General features: G+C 34.7%; 4 protein-coding genes across 5 annotated transcripts; 2 read left to right on the top strand and 2 right to left on the bottom strand.

Moving 5' to 3' along the window:
- Positions 1-1,077: 1,077 nt before the first annotated feature.
- Positions 1,078-3,543, bottom strand: LOC111474828. Of its 2 annotated transcripts, none has more exons than XM_023119693.1 (4): positions 3,247-3,543; positions 2,983-3,147; positions 2,194-2,442; positions 1,078-1,590 (listed from the first exon to the last, which is right to left on the bottom strand). In XM_023119693.1, exons 1-4 carry the CDS (start codon positions 3,301-3,303, stop codon positions 1,342-1,344), a joined length of 720 nt encoding a protein of 239 aa, XP_022975461.1. In that variant the 5' UTR covers positions 3,304-3,543; the 3' UTR covers positions 1,078-1,341. The 2 variants fall into 2 exon arrangements, with proteins under 2 accessions (XP_022975461.1, XP_022975462.1); XM_023119694.1 differs by having other exon boundaries at positions 2,983-3,198; positions 3,362-3,518.
- A 1,440-nt stretch (positions 3,544-4,983) lies between these two features.
- Positions 4,984-6,319, top strand: LOC111474829 (CASP-like protein 1E2). Its single transcript, XM_023119695.1, has 2 exons — positions 4,984-5,307; positions 5,819-6,319. The coding sequence occupies exons 1-2, from the start codon at positions 5,057-5,059 to the stop codon at positions 6,156-6,158; spliced, it is 591 nt and encodes a 196-aa protein (XP_022975463.1). The 5' UTR covers positions 4,984-5,056; the 3' UTR covers positions 6,159-6,319.
- A 486-nt stretch (positions 6,320-6,805) lies between these two features.
- Positions 6,806-8,037, top strand: LOC111474830 (CASP-like protein 1E2). The gene is made up of 2 exons (XM_023119696.1): positions 6,806-7,127; positions 7,652-8,037. Exons 1-2 carry the CDS (start codon positions 6,946-6,948, stop codon positions 7,989-7,991), a joined length of 522 nt encoding a protein of 173 aa, XP_022975464.1. The 5' UTR covers positions 6,806-6,945; the 3' UTR covers positions 7,992-8,037.
- A 123-nt stretch (positions 8,038-8,160) lies between these two features.
- LOC111474827 (E3 ubiquitin-protein ligase MIEL1-like) lies at positions 8,161-11,799 on the bottom strand. Its single transcript, XM_023119691.1, has 13 exons — positions 11,617-11,799; positions 11,326-11,480; positions 11,191-11,247; positions 11,052-11,084; positions 10,693-10,770; positions 10,523-10,566; positions 10,381-10,421; positions 9,975-10,057; positions 9,793-9,884; positions 9,631-9,700; positions 9,486-9,527; positions 8,664-8,850; positions 8,161-8,333 (listed from the first exon to the last, which is right to left on the bottom strand). Exons 1-12 carry the CDS (start codon positions 11,648-11,650, stop codon positions 8,725-8,727), a joined length of 855 nt encoding a protein of 284 aa, XP_022975459.1. The 5' UTR covers positions 11,651-11,799; the 3' UTR covers positions 8,161-8,333; positions 8,664-8,724.
- Between the last annotated feature and the right edge of the window lie 1,182 nt (positions 11,800-12,981).

The following is a 12,981-nucleotide window of genomic DNA, read 5'->3' as shown; positions in this document are numbered from 1 at the left end:
TTTTTTTTTTTTTTTTTTTCACTCTCTCTTTATAGGAGATTAGATAGGATAAAAGTGAGTCAAAAATCCATAATCTTACTCGTAGATGGAGTCAAGTTTAATTTTAACTCAATTCTTAAACTCTTAAACTTGCTACAATGTTAATCCATATGCTTAAAGTTATATCATTGATTTGTCGATATTGAGATGAAAATAAAGATACGTCCAAAATAATTCTTTTTTTGTAAGTAAAAAACTTGAAGTAGACATTTAACCGCTTTTAAAAAAAACAAATTTAAATGTTCATGAATCAGTATTTTATTCAAAGACCAAAGTAAATCAAGCTTGAGATTTCAAGAACGGAATTTAAAAATGAAATAACACCTACCATGAAATAACACCTACCATGTACACTCTTTTGGAAGTAATTTTGCAGCATTTATAGACAATACCATTTCTATTTTGTTAGGTGCCTACTTGTCTCACCCATTGCTCAATATAGAAAATGATATCAATTTCGAGTTGTACGAGAACGTGACCTAATTCAGTAAGATATCAAGGTTGTCTATCCTTGGGGTTAATAGAGGGGTGGTGAGAGCATCTGATACATTCTTCATCAATATTGAGAAAACTCATGCAAGAACTGAATATAACTCAAATATCAAAAGATGAAGCATTCAATGGTTTGCATTTTTTATTTTCAACCATTTTCCTGGAGCTCTTGAAGTATGTATCAAAAGGAAGCTGCAATAGCTAATGCACCAAACCAACATATTAAAAAATAACACCAACAAAAACCTACTTATTTGAAGACAAATCAAGTTTCTTGACAGATGTTTGATGCTTTAGAATGAAAAGTTCAAGATGACCTTGATCGAATGGAATCTGTCTATAGGTTGTACTACTATGATCTCGAGTTCAAAGAATATTAGGTTTAGGAAGACGTTCGTTTCGAAACAAAATGGTCGGTTTTGAAAGTCCACAAAGATAGGTTCTAGGCATCTGAAAATCAAGGATGTATAATTGGTATATAGAAATAAGAGATACTAGTATAATGTATGTAGAAATGGTGAAAGCCCAAGTATAATCAGATAGTGATAAATGAAGGGATTGTAAAATCCAATACATTGACCCAAACGCCTTTGATAATTTACAAAATACACTAAATATTGATGTGCATACGTTGGTGAATGACAACTTATCAATCAAATCTGAATGGCTGATACATATTTAACATATTTATATCTACATGAATTTACAAGCAAGTATTTGATATACATGAACAACTAGTAGCACACAAGTCATTGCAGTTGCAGAATGCTTATAGAGATGCTAAGGGTGTTTTTGTGTGCTTTGTTGAGATCAGTGACTGTCAAAGGGATCACTTACAGAAACCTGAACCCGGAGCACCTCATGAACAGGACCTCGGCTAAGCACCCCAAGAACGTCTTCCCCTTCTGCCGTTACAAGTTCTGCCAAAGAGACTCGACGAGTATGTTGTTCGTCTCTCATGCGGAACCCATAAAACCATCTTCCTAGCTTCCACCATTTCACACATACATGTTTCTCTGAGATCTTGCATCTTTGAAGTGCTTCCATGACTCGATAGGCCTGCCAGGAATCGAAATCAAATCAACAACTTCAGAATTCAGATACATGATACACAAAATAAGCTGGAATCCTAATAATGATCCTATACAATTTGAATGCCGAAACAGTCTTTCATCTATACAAATTTTGTTTTATCACTCAAAAACATTTTCTAACCACTAAGTTCTTTGGCCATGAAATCATAAGCTAGAATCTTGTGTACTTAAGACTCTAAGCTTTTAATCTTGTCCTATCTTGCTTTAGTCCTTAAACTTCGCATAAAGAATCAGTGATTAAAGCTTTACAAAGTATTTAACAAAAACCCAACATCGAAGTCTTTAATTTACTTATTTGACAAGAAAATGTCCATGTAAACAACAGTTTGAAACTATGTATATTAGGACAGTGTCAAATTTCCAAAATATATTTGGAGTTCTGAACAAATGGCTACAGAAGAAACAATAGCTGAGACTAAAAATGAATTTTTGTGCAAAGTTCAGGACTAAAATAGAGCCTTTGAAGATTTAAGGGGGTCAAAATGGAACAAGTATAAAAGTTCACAACCAAAATATATTATAAACCTACAAATGATTGAACAAAAATAGTAAAAAGCAGCAGGCGTACAGGGATTTCAAGCAAATTTGTGCAGTAGTGTAAGCCAACCAAGTTCAGCAGCCCGTTAAGTTGAGGTTTGAAAAGCACCATTTGAACATCTATAAAACTAAGCTTCAAATCCTGCAAGCCGAGTATTGTCCTGAGATAGTCTCCACCCTCAATCGGTGTCAAAGGAGGGCATTGTTCTATAAACTTGACTGCTGCTTGGGCTCTTCCCAATATCTCAATATGCCTCAGGATGTAAAAGCTTTTCCATCCCTGGAAGACGTTTCATTTTGTTCGTTCACAAACATAATTATAACAATAAATTCAACAACAGACTCAAGATCAACATCCAACTTAAGTCCACTCAAGATAAATATCCAAAGTATGTTCAAATCATTACATACAGGGATGAAGAAAATTCGAAAGGGCTCATTCAACTATTGAACAAAAAAGTTTTCAAATCTCTTCATTGCTTCCAAGAAACTAAGAAATACACGTAAATTCACATCACAAATGAGATACTTAACACATCATATGATGATCACAAGGCCAATGAAATAACATGAAGATGACTTCAAGTGATGGTGAAATAACTAAGATATATCCGCCGTATGTTTCACTAAATAATCGACCATTTCAGATAGAGACAGCTACATTTGAATTACGAAGCAGAAAGAACAAAAAAACATCCTTTTAATTCTCTCAATTGATTTCAAGAATCCTAAATATAGTAACCATGTAAATGGATAATCCAATATGGTAAATAATTAACCGAGGCCGAAAAAAAAGGAGATTAAGATATAAAAAGAGCACCATGGATATGGGGAATTTTGCGGGAGTTGACGAAGAAGAACCAGTAGATGAAGAAGCATAGATATAAGGCCATCTTTCTCTTGCAAGAGACTCCCACAAACAATCGGAATCGAAAAGTTCCCGACATAACCGCGAGCAACAGCCCAAAGCACAAATGTCCGATGCCTTCATCACAGCCCAAAATCCACAGAGAAAAATCGATTAATCCCAAAGAACCTTCAAGTAAAATAAGAAGATCAGAATGACACAAAAATCCGCTTGAACCTGAAGAGAAGAAGCAATTTTCAGGGCAACATCAAGTGGAAGATGGAGCAACCCCATTTTCGATTGCTCTCAATTTTCTTCTTTCTCCGCTCAAAATTATCAATCGAGATTTAACCTGGAGAATCCTCGAACGATCAGCAACGATCGATTTCATGGGAAGAAAGAAATGAAGAAGGAAAACCACCGATTGTACTGAATCCCTAACCGAGCTTGCTTCCCAACGGAGTATGCTGAAGTTGAGGACTCGTGGAGAAGGGCTTTGACGATGAGCACACGTGGAAGTTCTTGCACGCATTATTTTTCACAAGTAATTTATTTTTTAAATAATTATTTTTTTCAAGTTAAATTATTAAATCTCTAAATTTGTGCCTATTCAAAATTAATCAATATTTATACCGAAGAAATAGCCGAAAGCAACATGGTATGAGAGTCATGCTCTAACTTAGTCATGTCAATAGAATCTTCAAATGTAGAACAAAGAACTCCAAAAGAAAGGAGTAGGCATACTAAAACATGACTAAAACTCAAAAAAAAAAAAAGTCGAGCCTCGATTAAGAGGATGCATACTTTGTTCGACTAATTTAGGGAATGATCATAGGTTTATAATCAAGGAATACTATTTCTATTGGTGCGAGACTTTTTGGGGTGCGAGCTTATACTCAAAGTAAACAATATCATATCATCGTGGAAAGTCGTGTTCATCTAGCATCGAACACAATAATTGATATTCATATAGCTTTTTAATAAGATTATATTTAAATAGTAATAAAAATATAAGGGATATTTTAGTCCAATAATTATTTATAGATTTTTTTTCTCCAAATTTAGTAATTATTCATTTATCTAAAAAAATAAAAAATAAAAATAAAATTTACATAGTTTTTCATTAAATTATTAGTTGGTCGCCAATTTAATGCATTTTTATATATGCAGCCAAGTAAAATAAAAATGTACTCCAACCCAACATTAATGCTAAAGGCCTGTTTGGCCACGAGGTTAAGCAACTCTTTATCTTATTCTCCCTTTTCTTTTCTTTTAAATTAATTTGGATTAATTTTTTTAAGTTTACTCATACTATTAATCTTTTTGTTAAATTCTTTTATTAGTTCATAATTTTACAAATATACTTACATGGTAACTTTTGTCGCATTAAAATTATTTTTATTAAAAATATATTAACTAAAATTTGACAATTGAGAACGAATTATGAAATTAGATTCAAAAAAATTATATGTATATATATAATAATAATAAATTCGATTAGTATATTGATTTCATGAAAGACTCGGAGGCAGTAGTTGAGGAGAAATTATCCGAGGAGGCCGTCGTAATAGGGTTAGTAGGTTTGCATCAGAGAGAAATTGTAACTGTCCAAGCCCACCATTAGCAAATATTGTCCACTTTGACCCATTACGTACCACCATCAGCCTCATGGTTTTAAAAACGCGAAGTTTTTCCACACTCACATAAGAAATGCTTCGATTCTCTGTTCAATCGATGTGGGATCTCACAATTCACTCTTCTTAGGGGCCCAGCATTCTAGCTGGCACACCCCCCGATGTCTGGCTTTGATACCATTTGTAACTGTTGAAGTCCACCACTAATAGAAATATTCGCTTTGACCTAGTACGTATCTTGGTCAATCACAAGAAAATTAAGTGAGAAGTAAGTAGACGAGTGTTGATTCATTAAAAGCACCGCACCAACCCCATAACTTTCCCACCTCCCAGCTCTTAATTTCCATTCCTATTATAAATTTTGTGTCCCACTTTCTTGGGAATCCAAACCCTAATCGTCTGAGAGAGGGAAGATGGAAGTGGAGAGAAGATCAGTGAAAAAGGGAGAAGAAGAAGAAGAAGACATGAACAAGAACAAGAACGTAATGGTTAACCATATGGCTCAAATGGGTTTTAGGGTTTTGGGATTTGTATTGAGCTTAGTGGCAGCCATTGTCGTCGGGCTCAACAAACAGTCCAAGGTTGTTCCTCTTACTGTCTCCCTCAACCTTCCTCCTTTGGATTATACTCTCATCGCTAACTGGCATTACTTGTCTGCTCTCGTGTAAGTCTTTTCTCTCTCCCGCTCCGTTTTTTCTTTCTATACCTTCATTTTCGTCTTTCGAGTTTAAATCGAGCCCCGTAAGAAGATTTGAATGTCTACCCTTTTAAAACATGTTTGTTTTAATGTTTTTTTCGGTATCTGTTATCGATTTTATCACTCAATTAGTGATGTTTTTCGTCTAGCTGGAGATTTAAACTCATGATAGTATGATCAGTAGAACTATCTAGATTTAAACGAGTCAAAGGAGGTGATATTATTTCGGGTTTTCAAAAAATTTAATTTTTAGGTAGAATTAGAAATTAACAATAATTGACAATAATGAATATGGTCAAATATTTGTTAAAAATATAAATACGATCAACTTTTAAGAGCAAAATAATAAAACTTTTGGTGTTAATTATTGAGTTAAGTATAGCTATCATGAATTTGGTACCTTGACACGTTCGATATTCATATACATATAGATAAAAGTGAAGATGGTATTGGATTAAAAGTATATCGTGTTTTTTAGGTATCTTTTATCGACGAACGTGATAGCATGTTCGTATAGCTTCCTATCGTTTGCTTTTTTGTTAAAAAACAAGAACAAGGACAACATCTTAGCGTTATTGGTAATCGTTCTCGACACGGTCATGGTGGCGCTACTCTTCTCCAGCAGCGGAGCTGCGGCAGCAGTCGGAGTCATTGCGTACCACGGGAACTCACACGTGCAATGGAATAAAGTGTGCGATGTATATGGTAGATTTTGTAAGCAAATGGCAGCGTCTACTGTGCTCTCTCTTGCTGGTGCTGTAGTATTTATGTTGCTAGTTGTGTTGGCTTCTGTGGGCCTCCAGAAGAGGCCCAAATAAATGGGCTGGGCTTTGATCCTAAATTTAAAGCATCTTCATAGCCCATCTAAATGGGCTTTGGCTCTGTTCCTCACAGCCCAATTTAAAGGTTAGGTTATCAGTTGTGGAATTGAAAATGTTACAAGAAGACTATTTATGCATTATATTTTTATTTACCTCAATCTCTTTTTCTCTAAAAAAAAATTTAAAAAAAAATTATTTATCGATCGAGAATAGTTCAATCATTAAAATATTTAATATTCTTATTAAAATTTGAGCTTGAAAAAAAAATTATACAACATATTTAAAACGAAAATAAAAAAAACGTATATTAGTTTTAACGTGACGATACGATAATAAAAACGTATATTATTTTATTATTTCTAAGCTACTAATTTTTAGGCATATCTTTGTATATTCTTAATTAATACATTATTAATTTAAATAACTTATTTAAAAGATTTTTATTAGTGTTTAATTCGAAGATTAAAACATTTAATAATAATGAATTATTTATGAGCTTGACGAGATTCGTGGCATAATATTTGACTTTAGTGATGTACGAGTCCAATCTAATTTTAAAACGACATCATATTAATAAATTATGTTTGAATTTTGCAACGTAAATAGAAATGGCTAGAACATTAATTAATTAAAATGAAAATGAGTGTCACCCACCAAGTAAGGAACATAACTGCTCTGATCAACCACTTTTGGCACCAAATATTTAATTTTCCCACATTTTCTGATCCACATTTTCCCATCATCCAAACACTCTTCTTCTTGTTCCTCTCAATTGAACAAAGCAATGAGTGGTGGTGGGAAGTTGGAAGGGGTTCTTAGGGTTTTGGGGTTTGTGTTAACTTTGGTGGCAGCCATTGTTGTGAGGCTTGACAAAGAAGCAAAAGTGGTTCCTTTTTCTATCTCCCCAAACCTTCCTACTTTCGACGTTGTTGTGGTCGCTAAGTGGCATTACTTGTCTGCTTTTGTGTAAGCTTCTCGTTCTTTCTTTTTTCTTTTTCTCTCTATGTTTTAGTCTTTCAAGCTCACTCGAGACCACTTTCCGCTGCTTTTGTTTGTTCTTTCTACGTTTTAGTCTTTTAAACTCACTCGAGATGTAACCATTCAAGTCCATCACTAACAGATATTGTCATGATTTTCCCTTTTGGGCTTTCCCTCAAAGTTTTAAAACGCGTCCATAAAAGATTTCCACACCTTCATAAAAAATGTTTTGTTCCCTTCTTCAACTCATACTATGTGACGTCTCACATTTGGGCTTTCTCTCAAAGTTTTAAAACGCGTCCATAAGAGATTTCTACACCTTCATAAGAAATGTTTTGTTCTTCTCTTCAATTCATACTCATGTGAAGAGATTTTTCCTTTTGGCTTGCTCTTGAGACCAACCTCCCAACCGTTGAATTATGTTTTTTTTTTCTCCTCTATAATTTGAGCTATGTTCATGTTAGCATGATGAGTAGTAAACATTAAGAATAAATATATGTTTTGTTGTGAAGGTACCTTTTTGCGGCCAATGTAATTGCAAGCTTACATGGACTACTGTCGTTGACTATTTCATTAGCAAACAAGAATCGAAGCGATGTATTAGCTTTACTGATCACCATTCTCGACATCGTGATGGTGGTGCTGCTCTCTTCCAGCGGTGGGGCCGCCATAGCCATTGGAATTATCGGCTACCACGGTAACTCGCACGTGCGGTGGAACAAAGTGTGCGATACATTTGGTAGATTTTGCAAGCAAGTGGCAGCTGCTTCTGCTCTCTCCCTTGCTGGAGCCACCGTCTTTATGCTGTTAGTTATATTAGTTGTTGTGGGCCTTCAAAAGAGGCCCAAATAAATGGGCTTTCGGCCCTCTTTCTCAATTCAATTTTCATTTTACTTCCTTAAATATAATTCAACTAGCTAAACCATTAATTAGCCTTGGGCAGCATGATGCATATCTAATAGAATTTGATTAAGGACCTATTAGATACAAAATTGAAAGTTAATAACGTAATATACTTTAAAAAGTTAGTATATTATATGGTTACAAATTCATTATACCTGGGTTTCTTTAAGACCCCACCAATGGAGGAAGAAGAATTAACAACCTGAAAAAACAACAGTTTCCAAGATTCCACAACCCAATTACTCAGAAATGCAATGTTTGAAGTGATATTAATGGGAGATATATATATATATATATATAACTGATACAGAACCCAACCAACCAAACCCTCTTAACATATGATGATGATGATGATGATGATGATGATCTCTATCACTGTGGGAGAACTGGAGGAGCTATGGCGCGCGTGTTGTACGATTGGCAGTGGCAGCATTTCTTCCCAATTATGTGAAAGCACGCTTCAGTCGTGTCGTTGCAGTCGTTGCACAAAATCCATACCTGCAAAACGTAGCTCTAATTTTCTAGTTCTGATATCATGAAAGTTCTCAGAAATGGAGAAAAAAAGGTTCGAATAACGGGAAAGCNATATATATATATATATATATATATATATATATATATAACTGATACAGAACCCAACCAACCAAACCCTCTTAACATATGATGATGATGATGATCTCTATCACTGTGGGAGAACTGGAGGAGCTATGGCGCGCGTGTTGTACGATTGGCAGTGGCAGCATTTCTTCCCAATTATGTGAAAGCACGCTTCAGTCGTGTCGTTGCAGTCGTTGCACAAAATCCATACCTGCAAAACGTAGCTCTAATTTTCTAGTTCTGATATCATGAAAGTTCTCAGAAATGGAGAAAAAAAGGTTCGAATAACGGGAAAGCAGTAAGCATTAGGCGTTTCTTTTGTACCATTGATTCATATTTAAGTGTTCATAACAAGTAAGCATTAGGTGTACGTAAAAGATAATGTCTAGAAATCAAAGATTCAAGTTGGCTGATTCAATCAGCCAACAATCTTCAGGTAAATATAACAATACATAAAACGATACGAAGGATGACAAGTGGCTGAAGACAGTAATGTAATCAGCCAACAACTTCGGGTAAATATAACGATACGAAAGACGACAAGTGGCTAAAGACAGTAATATAATCAGCCAACAATCTTCGGGTAAATATAACGATACGAAAGACGACAAGTGGCTAAAGACAGTAATATAATCAGCCAACAACTTCGGGTAAATATAACGATACGAAAGACGACAAGTGGCTAAGACGGTAATATAATCAGCCAACAATCTTTGGGTAAATATAACGATATGAAAGACAACAAGTGGCTGAAGACAGTAATATAAACAGCCAAGAATCTTTGGGTAAATATAACGATACGAAAGACAAGTAGCTAAAGACGGTAATATATGGAAAAAAAAAAACCTTTTTGTCACGATATTCCTCCGGCATGACTGTTGCTTCAATCTAAACACATGGCAGATAAAACATTACAAGTCAAGATATGATTAAGGAAAGTCTATGCATTGGTTAAAACTCACAAACCATGCTTGAACTTTTTTATTGTTACCTCCTCATCTAATTGTTTCCAGGCTTTGGACATGTCGATAACCGACTTAGAGCAAATCGGACAACAGTATCTGGGTTATGCCACAAATTCTCATTATACATCGATTATGCATCGTATTATGGCTTTCAAACTAATGAAACAAAGATGAGCTTTAGGACTTACTTCTCACGTATTATCATCTCGAAGTAACATTCGCGATGCATCGTGTGTCCACATTTCATAACAGCAACGTCTTTCAGCGAGTCGAAGAGATACTGTAAACATCCAGCATGGAGGTGTGAGGATGTAAATATGGGAATTCAATTTCGAATGTTCGAAAGAACAGGAAAAGGCTGGAGAAAGACCTCATAACATATTGGACAGTGGTGCTGCATAGAGTTCTCGATACACGAATGATTGTCACGCAAATTTACGGAGTAACATGATCCTTTTAAGAATACAAGAAGCATAATCAGATCAAATGACCAGATTCTTTCAATTTAATGACAATTTAACTGGCAGAGAAGGTTAACAGATCAATACTTTCAGAACTGCAAAAACAGAGAGCTTAACCCACATAGTTTTTAAAAGAACATTACACCAAAGATCAATACTTTCAGAAGGACATAATAATCAACTAATATTTTCAGGAAGAAGTAAGCAAATCGAAGAATTAAACAGAACTACGATCATCAATAAACGGGGGTGCAGAGACAAACACGAATTCAACTGATACTAATCAAATTCCTTTAAAAAAGTAGAAAAATTTACCACACTTCTTGCAATGAAAATAGTTTTCTTGACCGCCAACCCTGTTTACATGAGATTGATAAACTCAAAAGACTTGATTTGATCAACTTTAAATGATCAAAAAATGGAAAATTAGAAAATTTTGCAATGAATTCAAACTAACCTACAAATCCCACAATCCTCACAGTGGAACTGCCCCTTCTCAATCTGCAAAGAAGCATGGAAATCATGAAGGAAATGTACAAACATACAACACCAATTCTTGCTATTAAACTCCAAGTAAACACACGCTTAATGAATAAAAAAACAAGAACTAAGAATCATAATATTTACATCATCATCATAGAATTTGCATATTTCACAGAAATACTCCCCCATATTAACCCCACAATTCGTGCAAACTCGAGCAACCTGCAAATCGTGGTAAATATTAACAAAAAAAAGTCTGACAGTCAGTTAAATATGAAAAAAGACAAACAATTGCCTCCACAGCTCTACGACATGTTTGACTTTACAACTGCTTAAAAACATATTTTTAAGTAATTAGATAGTCGTTCCGAGCAAGCTCGTTACTTTCCGACTTGGCTTATTCTGAGGGTTAAAAGAACTAGTGGAATCTACATATTTCTTCACGAAGTAGACAAGATCAAAACTCAGAAGGGTATAACAAGATAGAAATAATATTCACATACTGGCTGCTCCGTGTCACAAACCGCACAGACAACCTGATTCAGGTTTAGGAAAAGATATCAAATGGCTGTCATTGCATACTTCACGCATAGGAGTAAAAAATCAATGAAAGGAATGAGATAAAGATATAGAAAACCATACTTGTTTAACATCGAAACGGTTGAGTTCATGACGATCAAAGGGTCTGGTCATCACACTCTAATGCATCAAAGAATGAAAAACGTAAGCAAAAGTAAACCAGAAAGTAAAGAACAACAATCAATAACAAGAACAGACCGTAGCTTCGTTATGGCAATGGCGACAGGGGTAGATTTCATTACAACATGGGGCTCGAATCTTACATCTCCTGCGATAATGCTTGCATGCGACAGGGGTAGATTTCATTACAACATGGGGCTCGAATCTTACATCTCCTGCGATAATGCTTGCATCTAAAAACAACCCACAAATTAAAAACAGAACTCAAATCAAGAAAACCCCAGTTCAAGAATATTTACATAGAGCATCAAATGAACGAAAAGAAACAAAAGGGGCAACGAAAAACGGAATGGAGAATTGGGTTTTTACCCATAGCCCATCTTCCCAAAATCGAAACGATCATCGGCTGAGACTTCCATTGAAGGGTCAGGCGGAGAGGGAAGAGAGGCGACGGAAGAGCTTCTTAAAAGGGAAAGGAGGGCTGTTTGGTTGTCGATTCAATATCTCCCCAAAAGGAAATGTTAATGATGGAGACCCCAAATTTATATCCACCTTCTGCATGATTCAATATCTCCCCAAAAGGAAATGTTAATGATGGAGACCCCAAATTTATATCCACCTTCTGCATCTCGATTTGCAATTTTCCTGCATAAAAAATTAGCAAAGATAGAGCGCTTGCAATAAATTATATTAAATCTTAAGAAACGCCCACTTCAAGAGAGAGAAAGAGAGAGAGGATCCGTAAAGGATAAGGTGGGTCGAAGACTGACATGGGCAGGTGAAAGGGGGAGGCGCCGAAATTTTAGCGAATGGGGAATTCAATGAAGGGTAAGAACTGGTAAGCCAAGAAACTGATTGGGGCATTTTAACAAACACTTTGAAGGCAACGAGGATTCCAAAACTTCTCTCGTCACTTTTTCTTTCTTGGGTTTGGAGAAAGAAACTTCTTCTTCCCTCACTTGATGGAGAAGAGGAGGGGAAGAGAATGAGAATCCCAATGCAATTCAGTTCACTAATTCTGGAAGCCATTACCGTACAAAAATTATCTTACAAGTTTTTCCTTTCTTTTTTTTTTTCTTTTCTTTCTTGGATTTCTCTAGGTTAACTAAATGAGACCATGTAGTATTCATGTATATAATATCGTAAATATTCAAGTTGTACTTGAATGAATTGAACATATAAGACAGGTTTTAACCCACAAGAAGATTATCGAGAAGGACATCTTAGTTTGTGAGATAACGAAATATTTTTTATAAAGTTGTAGAAACTTCTCTCTAACAAAAGCATTTTAAAAATTTTGAGAGGAGCTTGGGAAGAAAAGTAAAAGACAATATCAGTGGTTGAGGGGAGCCTGAGAAGAAAAGTCAAAGACAATAGTAGGTTTGAACTATTATAAATGATATCCAAAACAGATATTAGGTGATGTGCCAATTAGGAGGCTGAGCTTGAAGAGAAAGAGAGGTAGAGAGAATTCCATATAATTATTTAAAACTCAAATAATTTTTATTTTTATTTTTATGGAATTAAAAAAATTATTGAAATCACGCTCATTCCATTAAAATAACTCGCTAATAGTATATATTTAATTACTCAAATTTAATTTAATAAAAATGGATTTTCTTATAGTAAAAATGATTTTGAATAATTAATAATTGAAAACAAATTTAATAAAAATATAGTTATTTATGTTTGATAAAATATTTTAAAATTAAATTATAATTTAGACGATAGTTA

The sequence above is a fragment of the Cucurbita maxima genome, unplaced genomic scaffold, assembly GCF_002738345.1.
Source record: "Cucurbita maxima cultivar Rimu unplaced genomic scaffold, Cmax_1.0 Cma_Scf00696, whole genome shotgun sequence".
NCBI lineage: Eukaryota > Viridiplantae > Streptophyta > Magnoliopsida > Cucurbitales > Cucurbitaceae > Cucurbita > Cucurbita maxima.
This window is presented reverse-complemented; position numbering and strand designations above follow the sequence as displayed.